This window comes from Ciona robusta, chromosome 8, assembly GCF_009617815.1.
Source record: "Ciona robusta chromosome 8, ASM961781v2".
Classification (NCBI taxonomy): Eukaryota; Metazoa; Chordata; class Ascidiacea; order Phlebobranchia; family Cionidae; genus Ciona; species Ciona robusta.
The window spans coordinates 2,230,702-2,243,786 of record NC_143242.1 but is presented as its reverse complement, the minus strand read 5'-3'; the positions used below and the strand labels follow the sequence as shown (position 1 = coordinate 2,243,786).

Sequence of the window (13,085 nt, the reverse complement as noted above, 5' to 3'; positions counted from 1 at the left end):
ATTAATTATATCTTCTTAAAAATAACACGTTATACAACGTGTTGGCACGCCCACAATCAAAGCACTTACTCCGACTTCGCTCAAGATAAAGTTGCAACTTAGTAACGATAATATGACGTCATGAAGCGAGTTCATGCGGCTGTGGTGGCGCTGTTTAAGTTTTAAATTTAATAAGTTGTTATAGGGGCATAACTGTTATTGGTTAAAAACGTAAGAATATTGGTATGTTTTAGTCATATTTGCTTACCAGGCAGCTTAAAATGACCGATCTCCGAAGTGCGATTATAAACTGTACCAGAAGTGAAAGCAAGATGCTTGTATTTTGTCGTTCATCTTGAACGGAACATGAACGGATTAAAACTGAACGACGAGAACGAAAGGAAGACGATATAAGGTATATAACGATAAAAAAGTCTCGGTCTTTTAATTTATAGTCATTATAATGGTGTTAATATTGCACGGGGTTAGATTAGGTGCCCGATTAAATAAACAGACTGCATTTACTGTCGGTCGAAAGAAATTGATAATTAACGAAATGGGCGACGATGGGTTAAAGACACAATACATTCGCGATAATAAACAAGTGCGGATGAAGCTGCCAATTACAGTGGCGGTGATTTTACACACTGACACTATGTGATAAATTATAAAGCCAATCTTGGCTTATTTTATGTACAGCGGGGTGAACGGTTATAAAGCTATTTGTAGGTTTTATATAGCTTCAATTGCTTTAAAAAGTAATTGAAGGATTGTATTAGGGCTTAGTGCTAATGGGTTTACAAAACGTGTCTTAAGTTTGGGTTTAAAGGTGACACTTTTGAGAGCAAAGTTAAAAAGCCGTTAGTCTTTTTAGCATTAGTGATACTTTTGGTAGAAATGCGAAAAGGATAAAGATTACATTCAATAACACTTGGGATACAATGTCGATGGTTAAATACAATGCTGCAGAGTATTAAAGGCGAGAAAATACGAGTTAAAGTGCAAACCGTGGAATAAAAACAACACGATCAGGTCTGCGCTGTTCGGCACAATTTCCATAATATGGTATTAAGACCTTGGCAGGCATGATTCTGTTGCTAGACTACATTAAGTGATGCATTAGATTAGGCGTTGGTGGCACGCAGTTGCTCACAACGTGACGTCACAATGCTTCATAACACGTCACAATGAAAGTAAATTTAAAAGTTTGCCATATAAATCTGCTAAAACTAAAATTTTTGGACGTTGCCATTATTTCCAATGATTGGGGGTGGGGCGAGGGCCGGTCGGTTTCATTTGGTATCGGTGTCCGAAACCTGCAGAACGAAAGCAGTTTTTTGGAAAGTACCGATGTAGCAGCGTATTTGGCGAGTAAACGTGATGTTTCACGTTTCGGTAAAAAACATGCGATTGATGGATTAGACATATTATTGATAATAGAAAAGTACTCTTACTGATATGACATACTTTCGATACTGTTGTAGCAAACCTATTACTTACTTATGTCTTGCCCGTTAAGCATATGCGGTTCTTGTGAATATCCTTGCTGTCGTGCCCGTGGACTGCTTAGGTCTTCTAAAATAAAGGAACATTTGAACTCAAAATGATAAGATGTCACTATCGGTTTTGTGACGTCACTTCGATGGCTTGTGTGATAATAAAACGTCATAATGCAATTGATTGGTAAAATTTTAGGGTTTTGTTTTTTTTATTGGGATTAGACTGAAATACATTATGTAGATATACGCCCCGTGTTTTACGGTGTAGTTGTTGTCTGGAATGGGGAACGCTAACGGTACGGATCGTAAGAGACGAAAATGGAAAGATAAAAAGGTTTGTATTTTGTTATCAGAACGCACGTGTAGTATATAATGGAATATCGTTGCCCGCAACGCAAGAATAAAAACAAGTTTCATTACCTTGAATGAATGAACGAATGATGAAATAAATGTAACTTACTTATCCTCGCGTGGCCGGAAAACGACAGCCGTATTAACACGAATGTTCTGTTCCCGCACTCCGTGCCAGCTTACGAGTTACCAAGTATGTTACTTTGTGGGTAATCATTTTTTTTATGCTTGGCTTATCCTTATAATTTGGACAATCCATTAGTGACCACTGGGTTGGAGCAATTGCCGTTGAGTGTCTTGACCAAGGACACATATACTACGAGGTGTATTTTTTTTAGAAGATATGCACTAAAGTAAGAAAGGAATCAAATCAAGATGGTGAGAGAAGTTACCACGGAGAAAAATATGATCGGTTAAAGCGAGCGTTAGCGTTGGAAAAGGTATATACTCCCTTTTATTGGGTAAGGAGTTATTACTGGGGTTGTTTGAACAGGATGTACATGGTAAGAAGCCCCGTTTGAAGAAAACTAAAGTAAGACGGGTTCAGAACGAATCGGTTTGTTCGGACGAAAGCTCGGCCGCTAAAATTAGAAACCGAAGAAAAAATAATCGACCTAAACGCGGGAAAGTTAATAAAGAGAAGAATAAACAAGACAAATTTCATAAACCAGAGGCTGTTGGTCAAAACCGAGCCAGCCAATTTGAAAGGGAGTTTAAGATGGGGGCCAAGTTATCACCCAGTAAACGCTGCATTAAATGGTTGTGTGAGCAACCGAGTGTAAGTGACTGGTCAAAGGGGGCGACTCCTTCCACTGTATCTGTGCAATGTACGGCGGGCACTTCGAAGTATGTGAAATTGGCACTGCCAAAAAAAAAACGCGGAGAAAATAGCGAGGGTAAAAACGTACCAGCAGCCAGTGGGAAACGGTGTAAAAAAGACCGCATGCGAAAGGGTAAAACACGGAAGCGGACAGCGGGAAGTAAGATTTGCCTAAGGAAAAACAGCTGTATATTTAAAAAATCTGCGAAGAAAAGGAAGCATAAGAAGAAACGTAAAGATGTGAATGTAAAGACTATTTGCAAGGAGTGCGTTAGAAACAAGTGGAAAAGTCGACTTGAACAGACAAGAAAAAAGTCTAAATTTATCTACGAGAAGAAACATAGGACCGGGCATTACCTTAGCAGAGAAAAGGGTATAAATTCACGCATAATTTTTTAATGGTTTGCTTTTACGAATGTTGTTTAGGATCGACTTCGTTGGGATGGGCGATATTACAAGTGATTGCTCGACTGGAGAATCACAATAAAGCTTATCCGTTAAAGATATTGGAACAGCTGAAGTCGAAATGGAAATTCACGGAGTTAAATTTAGTGTAAGCGTGTGTGCACGTGTTTTAAAATACTCAACCACAAAGATACATACATAGTGACTCGATAGCGGGTACGAGGTGTATAAAACAGAACACACGTGTTAATACGACTGCCATATAGCCCGGATAACCATTTAGGATAAATAAGATGTATGTATTCGTTAAACGCGCTTCGTTTAATCAATTATATACAAGTGGTGTAAATCGGGTGTATTGTAACAGTAGACCAAGAAGAAGGGTGGGATATTATGTACTGCTGTTGCCGTTTATAGTTAAGGATAATCGTTAATATCGCTTGTTTTACCACCACAGTGGCTTGAACAGCGCCTTGGAGTGGATGAGAAAACATAAGTTGCTTCTGTGCAAAGTAACGAGAAACAGAGACGATCAGTTTCAAGTAAACAAGAGGTGACTAGAAAGCCTTCGTATATAGCACATACATAATATCCCATGACGTCTATATTTAAGCGCATGCGTAACTTTCGCTTTGTTGTAGTAACCCATCGTTCGAGAAGCGACTGAAGAAACTATGCAAGGATGATAAGCAAGTGCCCAGACTGCAGTTCCAAAGCGGTATACCACACTGCGTGTCTATCAACACACAACTCAAGCAAAAACACCACTTAAAATAAACTGGCAACGCAGGAGATCGTTTTAAGAGTCTATATATACACCTATGTGTGTGAATTAATTGCGGAACGGACCTTCATGGTGTGGGCAGTTATAAGTAAAGATATTACGCCCATAGTTTCGGTGTAAATTGTTATTTTTGGTTGGTTGTTATTCGGTCGACAGTTTTATGCGATCCGACGTATTATACCATGGTTGTGATTTGTGATGTGCAATTGGAAACTACACATGAGGTATACATACAGTATACAGCATATGACTAGTTAATACATGGAAACAGTCACGTACTGCGTCACAGACAATACTAAAATGTTAAAACTTCCTTAAGAAACTAACCTGATTTCTGACGACCAGTAGAGAATTGGTGAATTGCTTCGTTCAGAACATTGGTTGTCTGTAAAATGAGTCACCGGGTTATAAGCGGTATGTGCATGTACGTAAACAAACACATTTGACGTATTGATATCCGGTGACATGGCATAGTGGTTAGCACGCATGCCTCTAACCCAGAGGTAATGGGTTCAAGGCTCGTCGCTGCTACCATTGTGGGCGTATGTGTACTTGGGTATGACATTTGACGGTAATTGCTCCGACCCAGTAGTCACTAATGGGTTGTCCATATTACCAACCATATACATATAAACAAATAAAAAAAAAGCAAAAATGTATCATACGTGGTAACACGTAAGCTTGCACGAGGTGTATGAACACCCGTGTGGTAACAACTGTAGTTTTCCGGCCACGCGAGAATAAAGCAAGGTGCATTCATTCAATATATACACGGCACAGTAGCGCAAAAACGCAAACAAATTTCATGTTTGTTTGTGAATAAGACATACCTTTCCCAATGCGTTCTTTGCTTTGGCTTTGTAACCAGACAGACCACCAGCACTGCTAGATCGACGTTCTTTACTGGAACAACATAATTAAATTATAACTATAATCTCGAACATTTTTGTCAAAACAAAAAAAACAAGTTGAAACAACTGGTTCAACATTCTAACATATGAAAGGTTGGGTTAAAAGTAAAACTGAAATAATATGTTGCAAAATTGGTCTGTATTGTAGCGCCACTATAAGCCGCCAGATAGACATGTCAATATATAAAGTAGCAATGTCTGTTATACTGTTAATCACTTACGTATCTTGGGTAGATTTGGTGTTTGAATTCAAGTCTTCGTATTGCCTTGCAGCGGGGTCAGAGGCGAGCGAGTAATCTGTTGAAATCAAACGTAACTTCATTCATGAGAACATATTTCCTTCCGTGTTAGCACAAGGTTACTTACCGTCTGGGTCAATGCATTGGTACGAAGCTGCAGTCCTCTCAGGAAGTGCTGGTAAAATAACAGAACGTAGTTAGTCACGGTGGATAGAAACGCAATGTTACAAACTATGTGGGTGAGAAAAAAACCAGAGACCTAATGGAGCGTGAAAAGGCATGGTAAACGGGGTTCAACGGAGTTTTGTATTGGTAGATTTAACTGTTTATTTAATCAAACTTCGTGTAACACAGCGTTTCTTAAACTGGGGTAAATTTCAATGATCTATACTAATCAAGATTCATATCGGCTGACAAGACAAATTGAGCCGATTGTGGTACTTTATTGGACATTGAATTACTCGTTGCCAAAAGGCAAGCGCCTCCGTCGCATTAAACAAAACTGCTGTAATTAATTGTTTTCGCTCTTTAATAAATGAGCGCCATATTACATATTGGGCGTAAATCTGATAAGTATCTTTGTTAAAAAGGTAAAGCTTACAAAACAGTTTAAGAACCATTGATCTAACAAACATGGGTATATAAGGAAACTGTTACATTGCTTCCACTTACGTGGCATATCAACTGACGAACGCGTGGGCATCCGAGCAGGTACGTTGCCTTCTGGTAGCAAACCTAAGACATGATATTACAATGAAACAGTGCAAAAAGTTGTTTGCGTTACGTGTGGTATGAGACACGAAGCATGAGTTTCATTTTAAAATGTCTTGATTTATCTTTTTGAAGTGTAAATACGGGTCGTGTAACGTGTGAAGCAATACGAGAACCGAGATAGTGAAACGCATTTATCTTTCTTATGGTATCAGTCTTGTGACTTGAGCAAATACTTTAAACGCGGGAGTATAATCTATGTATTAAGGTATATTTACAACCCTTGATACGGGAAATTCATGTTCGTTGGGGTAGTAATAGCCGTAAGAGGAAGCATGTGATGTATTGTATTATCTATCACAACAAAGATATGTACGAACTTGGGTTGTAAGCTGGGTTGGCAATGGAGTTTGAATCCTGGGATGAAATTTCGGAGTAGTCACTGTTTACTTGTTTGCCTAGATTTGTAAAACTTGATGAAAAATTACGAAAAAAAATTACGGATACAGACATGCAAATGATGTTTGTTGTGTTAGTAGCAGCATGCAAAGTAAACAAAAGAAAGTCCATATTATGTCACTGTTAAGAACAAACCAGTGAATTGGGTAGGGTGCGACAAATTCATGCTTTCAGCAGGTACGCTGTAGTACGCCGGTTCGTCGCGGGTAATGCCAGAGTACATCGTGTCTGCGGGTGATTCGCGGGCCACGGATGCGTACATTGGGCCATCGGCTTCGTCCCGGGATATAGCAGAGTACATGGACGATTCGGGAAGAGTTATCTCGGCGTATTTCCCACCTACTGACGCGTACAGCTCTCTTGGAGATGTAGGACTCGCGGCTCCAGAGTTTACAACAGCTACGTATGGTTAAAGCTTGAAATATTAAACGGGCGCAGGCAAAGTAGCACAGCAGCAAAGAAAGCCCATTTTTGTTAGTAAACGTGCAAAAACACCCAGCAAATTAAACACATTGAACTCACCCTTGTCTTCGGTGGTTTGAGCTTTGTATGGATTGTTGTTGCGTTTGATTGTACGTTTTGGCTTCAATGGAGGCTGTGGTTTACTAGTCAAGGCGGGCTTGTTATCTGTGATACGACGTGGGTGAATAACACACAATCTTAGCATATAGCTTTTAAAATAAATATATAGTAGGGTGGGGGAAGATGAGACACATTTTCATTGTATTTTCTCGTCCAATTTGGTAGTAAACAAAGAACATTCAAAGAATTATAAAACAGTATTCTCACGACTTCCATAGATCATTGTTAAATGTTTAAAACACGAGCTGTATATTTGGATATTATGTGGTAAAGGTGTCCCACCTACCCCACCCTACTATATAAAAAAAACGATCATGATCGTAAAATAAAACAAAATGCTTTAAAACTTAAAATTCAACCAATGTTGAACGCAAACAATGAGAATGATTGCAAAAAATGAGTCGAATTCGGAAATAAAAGGAAAAAGCAAACCTTGCGTTACAACCAAACCATGCGGCTCATGGGCTACAGCAGAGTAAGGGTCATGGGTAGGTTCTGTTGTGGGTGATGTTTCAAAGACGCTTGAGGATGTAGAGCTTATGGGAGTGCGGTAGGGCATTGGGCCCAAAGCAATAGGAAGGTGGTTGGACTTGCTGTGGAGGTAACTGCTTTCAGATGCACTTCGGATATCAATACTGCTGTATGGAGATGCACAAGTAAGTTTGGGCTTATGGCGGACTGTTCTTTGGAAGCTGTTGTAAAGGTTTTCGGTTGCATCTGGTTTGGTTGGTTTTTCTGGGGGCTTTGGTTTTTCGGGGGCAAGAGGTTTTACGACTTCATAAGAGGCTGGGGTTGCTGTTTTGTCTTTTATTGAGCGTTGTAGAACGTTGTAGGTAGGACTGGTACGTGCTACTTCGTGGGTAGTGTTGGTTACGATGTCCGTGTATGCTCCAGTGCTGTTCGTGGTCGTCACAGGCGTGGTAGAGATTTTCTGGGAGTCTGGGTTGGTTTTATGATCGGTTGTGATGAATTGGTTCGTTTTGGACGTTATGGCTGACTTTTTTACGGCAGGTTTATCTGTATCTTTTTCTGTAGGCTTGACTGCTTCAAACTTGTGTTTAGCAGCATTCACTTTACTGTTGTTGTTGTTATTGTTGTTTCTTGAGTGGAAACTGTTTCGGGTATCGGGTTTGGAACTTTGGTGTAAAGCAGCGGTTGCCGGTGAGCGTATATCCCGGTCCACAGACGCCGTTCGTTTGAATTGCTTCTTTGGTTTGATTGGTGGTTGCTCGTGTATGTCGCGCAAGTCGAATACGGAAGCGGAGACGTTGGACTTTTGCATTGGAGATGTTTCTTTCTGGAACCCTTGTGGCCACAGTCTTTGCTTTCGAGCTTCAATTGATTCGGGAACTTTTGTCTCTTCTGGTTTTGTTAACACTTTATTCGGTTTTGGTTTTATAGCGGGAGGTACCTTGTCGTGGGGTTTGAGGTTCGAACCTGGTAACTTAGGATCATGCTTGTTGGGTGCAAACAAAATGGATGATGCAGCAGGCATGTGTTTAGTTGGTTTACTGGAGGCGTCGGGCTTACCTGCGGCTTTCGTGTAATCTGCTAAGGATATACCAGTTGGCGCTTGTGACCTGTGAAGGTAAGAACGTTTTTAATGTTTTCTGACCTTTTATTAGGCAGTAGCGCTTGTTTATTGCCGTGGTTTTAGTATTAAGAGCTAAGAGACTGTTGTGTGCCTAAAAACCTAAGAAAATGACTAGTGATGAACAGTGTAAACATAAGGGTGTGGTTGTATTTGTTAAACAGTGTTTACTTTCACTCCTACCTTGGTTTCGGTTTAATATTTGACGACATGGCCCCGGATATTTGGTTTGGTGGATATGTAGAGTTGCTTGCTGTATTAGGTCGCATGGGCAAGGCTGTCGTCTTCTTGACAGGTGGGCTGTTATTAGACAGCTGTTTTCTTACTGCTGGCTTAGCTGAAGGCTGCTGGGTTTCTTTTAAAGCTGGTGTGCTCATTTTCCTCCCACCGTCTTGGTTAGGTTTGTTTAATTGACCACCACCGTAGCGGAAATTTGACGACTCATAGCTCGACACCGGCCTGGTCAATGGACTTCCACGACCTTGAGGTCTGTCGCCACGGGAGGGTTTGGGAGGTGGGGGGCCAAGGAAATCTTCAGGCCTATGCATCGGTGACATCACTTGATTATCTTTTTGGTTCAAGCTTTTGCGGTGCTTTGCTTGTTCAAAAGGACGGCCCGGTTCGTCGTTATTTCCAGCAGATGTGGGTTTTTGAGATGACGGTGGTGGTTTTGGAGTTATTGTCACATTTTCATAGTTTTTCGACACCAATGCCCTGGAGAGGCTTGAATTAGACACACCTCCTTGGTCCTTTATATATTTAACGAACATCTCTGAAACAGCGAGATGAACGAACTCGTATTGATCCTGAGGGTACATGATAAGGTTAGCGTAAACATGCAGCATAACGTTCGCTTACTACAGATAAGGGTTATTGTTAAAATACCTTTGTTTGTACGACTGCTGGTCTTTGTTTTCTCATTTCCGCCACAACGTTGAACACTGTAATGCTTCTTAACAGTTTCTGTTTACAAATATGGGCATGTATGGCAAAATAAACACAAAAGGCAGGAGGTTCATTGAGGTAAATAAATACAAATAGTTGTGTTTCAAGCAGCTTAACGATTAATTTATAACCTCAGGCATTTTGAACCGTATAACAACTGACATAACATTTCTTAACCATTACCAAAATGGCTTAAATACCCATTTACTAAAACGTCAAAAAATGTATACAAAAATGGGCTGGTATACAGTAGACACACATCAACACATGTACATACCTTATGCAGTAACAGGTTCCTAAAATAATCAATTGCGAGAACTGCTCCTGTCCTTCCACATCCAGCACTACAGTGAATACACAGGGGAACTTGGGAATCCATGCTAAACAACAGTGTTATGTTAGAACAAGTTTATGATAAACGATATCAGGTTTTTACTTAAAAGCTCGCTTTAAGGATGCTAGAAATATGCAAATAGTAGCGTTGTTGAAAAAATGACATTAAATTACCTAAACAGATATTTTGCCTTGTGTAAAAAGTAAATTACATCCTGCTTGCTCAAATGTAGAACAACATGTTTACAATTACCATAAACTATAAATTTTCATGGTTGATATAACCTTATGATATGGCAGCTGCACAAATGAAATGTAAAAAGTAGGTTTTAGTATGATTGTACATTTGTACCTGTAAGGTTGAATGTCACGGGCGTACTTTATCATATTTAAGATCTCATCCCTTATTCTTGGCACACCGTGGTCAGGCCAAGCTTTATACTGGATCTGGGATATTTTTCGTTTTTCCTTTAATAACAATGAGAGTAAATAAAGTATTGGATTTGTTTGGAACTTGTGTTGCATTAATTGTTATCCTGACACAGTTGCTGTTTACGGTATAATACAGGAAACGCTCATTCGCAGAGAATTGCATAAGCGCTCTGAGGTCATATTAAACAAGCGGCCACATTCTTGCTTGCTTACAAAAGAACCTGTCACACTTTGTAGATGTGTAAATCAACTCTACCTCCTGTGTAAGGCGCCAATTTCCTCTTTGCAATGTGAGGTTAGCTTTCACATGGCAATTACACAAGTAACACCCAGTGCTTTATGAGCGCCAACATCAAAATTAATCACTACTGCCATGACAAGTTCAATGCTATTATAGGAATTTAACATGACCAAGCGCTATCACAACCAAGTAAGGCAACAAGTAAACCATGTCACTTAACAAATATATTATATTCAAAATCCTTAAGAAACATACATATATTTAAAACCCCAAATAACTACATGAAAGGAAAGTGAGTTACGTCACGTTTCAACTACACGAAACGCTGTAAAAATTCCCCTATTGCAATGACCTCGTGATAGAACAAGTAAGTTTATGTAGTCCAACATGACGGTTTGCATAGTCACTGTGTTTTCCTTGCAACAAAAGCATAGAGTTGCCCATTTCCTCAAATGAAAGGCAAGGTTACATGTGTACATCCCACACAACTACATACTGTATGAATACCCTACCTGGCCTCTCTGTACAACAAGGTGGCGAATAACGAAGCCGTGTTCACTGTTTTCCTCACGAGTCTAAGTAAATGAAATCATATATTACGCAATTGTCTCAATAGTGGTGTTGCATTGACAATGCATGGTGTAAATTACATACCAGGATGATTAAGATGTCATCATACTGCTTTAATTCCTGTTCTTGAGGCCAATACCTGTTTAATTGGGACATTAACTTTTGAAAACAATACAGCACACTAGCACAAAATTACATATTAGATATTATCATACTTTTTTGCTACATTCTGTATTTTAATATTTTGTACATTTGTGCAATGTGATAGAAATTAGGCAATGTTTGCAAGTTTTATTAAGTTATATATATTTAATATTTAATGTGTTTTCAACTTTTAAATTTAGTTACCTCTGTTAATGTAAATACAGGAACTTTATAGTGGTAGGGAAAATAATTAAGCTAACTCCCCACCTTTCACACTTCTGTTTTCCTAGCTCAATTTCCCTACACACCATCACAATTGTACTAATCCTATATTCCCACAACATTCGCCAAAAATCAGTCACAGTGTGTGGAAGTGGGCCTTGTGAAGCAATGTAACTATTTTTTCCATCTGTGCCCTGTAACAGATTAGACAAATTGTAAGAAAAACTAACATACATAAAATGTAATACATGTATAGGAAACCCTAAAACAGCCATTCAGCATATTTATACAATAGGCGTACAGAAATATTTTTATTACTCAGCCACAGAGCAAACCAATGTAAAGCTGTATACAAGATAACACATTAATAAACAACTTTAACTTAAATATTAACAAACCTTTATAAAACTTGCATTAATATAATCTGAAGCATTGTTGATTGTGGATAACTTGACCCTTGTTGTATCAACTGTAATTTAAACATATTATTCACAATATAAAAAAATCAGAAATTTTGGGACCCCTTTAAACATAAGAAAAAAAGAATTAAAATGTCACACATTTTAATATTGACATATTGAGAGTAATTCACAGAACTGCCAAAGTCAATTCACAGAATTACAAGTCAATGTGAGGTAGAATTGAATTACGCATAAATTAGATTGACATCATAGTCTATTTATGTGTATATAAATAATATTTATGGTGACTTATCTGGCTTTATATTATGTATACAAAAGAATTTATATGAAAAGGTATTGATGCAGTAAAAGTTATGAATTTTTAAAGTGTATTAAATATACTGTAATTAATAATCAGTCCGTGCCATTTCAGACACATTAAAAATGGTGTAATTTCTTTACTCACATGGTAATATATCTTTATATCGGTTTTTCTTTTTATTTTCAGGTTTTTCACCAGAACTTGATTTGTATTGGGAATCTGAACTTATTTTTAATGATGCGGAAAGGTGTTTTAGTTTCTGTAAATTAATAAAAAATAGTTTGACACAAAAAAACATAGTTTTAGGGTATTTCTTGTACTAAAATGCTAAATTAAAGAAAGAAAAACAAATGTTAATGATAGAAATGATAATAAAAAGTGAAAACTTTGTTGTTTAAAAAGACATTAGCTATAATGTATTAAACAGTAAAACAAATAACAAAAATTCATTTAAGGAATTAATACAACTAGAAATTGAAACAAAGCTTCAATCATAACTTTTTTAATCTTTAACAATAATAAAGTTAACATTTTGACGATCTTACTTGAAAATCCACTGAAAATCCATCTTCACCCTTTATATTTTGGTCGTATAATTTTTCAGCATTGTTGATAAAATCATCAATTACATCTTGTGTGGATGACATCTTTGCTTTCTTGCCAAAGCAATATTTTAAACCAAAGTCATAACTTGAAATTTTCCCTACCCAGCAACGTAATTACACTGGATGGTGTTGCGAAGGGGATTTTGCAACATATAAACGTTAACGTCTCTACGTTGCAATATATAACACTGCAATACAAAGATGCACAATTAGGTTAGTTAGATTGCTTTTATATGGAGGATAAAAGGGTCTGCCCGAAAATATAGGCCTTCCTCGAATCCTCGTAAAACAGAACACTCGATAAATAGGTATAAACGTCTGTTTCATAATGTATCTATCTAACATCCACAGTACACTAGTTAAAAGTGAAACTACAGGCTTTAACGTCACACCACATAACCTCTTACCGTATATACACTTTCCACTAAACCACAATTTGTAGTCCACAAACAATTATTTCCTGCTCCCTTGTGCTCTGTTGCGCCACATGTGGAGCGAGATTAGTAGCATTTGAACATTACTTCATTTTGTTTGCAAGT

General features: G+C 38.1%; 2 protein-coding genes across 8 annotated transcripts; one reads left to right on the top strand and one right to left on the bottom strand.

Annotated features, from left to right (window-relative positions):
• Positions 1–301: 301 nt before the first annotated feature.
• On the bottom strand, positions 302–13,083 carry LOC149732188 (uncharacterized). Of its 6 annotated transcripts, none has more exons than XM_089883317.1 (22): positions 12,954–13,083; positions 12,487–12,734; positions 12,086–12,200; positions 11,617–11,687; positions 11,264–11,412; positions 10,937–10,991; positions 10,795–10,857; positions 9,962–10,077; positions 9,554–9,656; positions 9,217–9,294; positions 8,515–9,137; positions 7,173–8,320; positions 6,681–6,785; positions 6,294–6,557; positions 6,080–6,157; positions 5,661–5,723; positions 5,116–5,163; positions 4,971–5,046; positions 4,669–4,741; positions 4,166–4,223; positions 1,480–1,551; positions 302–1,295 (listed from the first exon to the last, which is right to left on the bottom strand). In XM_089883317.1, the coding sequence occupies exons 2-22, from the start codon at positions 12,586–12,588 to the stop codon at positions 1,231–1,233; spliced, it is 3,525 nt and encodes a 1,174-aa protein (XP_089739443.1). In that variant the 5' UTR covers positions 12,589–12,734; positions 12,954–13,083; the 3' UTR covers positions 302–1,230. The 6 variants fall into 6 exon arrangements, with proteins under 6 accessions (XP_089739443.1, XP_089739442.1, XP_089739445.1 ...); XM_089883316.1 differs by having other exon boundaries at positions 1,480–1,554; positions 12,954–13,082; XM_089883319.1 differs by lacking the exon at positions 5,661–5,723 and having other exon boundaries at positions 1,480–1,554; positions 12,954–13,082.
• On the top strand, positions 1,543–4,493 carry LOC149732189 (uncharacterized). 2 transcript variants are annotated; one of them, XM_089883330.1, is made up of 6 exons: positions 1,543–1,812; positions 2,171–2,269; positions 2,323–3,022; positions 3,076–3,202; positions 3,512–3,607; positions 3,696–4,493. In XM_089883330.1, exons 1-6 carry the CDS (start codon positions 1,759–1,761, stop codon positions 3,829–3,831), a joined length of 1,212 nt encoding a protein of 403 aa, XP_089739456.1. In that variant the 5' UTR covers positions 1,543–1,758; the 3' UTR covers positions 3,832–4,493. The 2 variants fall into 2 exon arrangements, with proteins under 2 accessions (XP_089739456.1, XP_089739455.1); XM_089883329.1 differs by having other exon boundaries at positions 2,168–2,269.
• Positions 13,084–13,085: the final 2 nt, after the last annotated feature.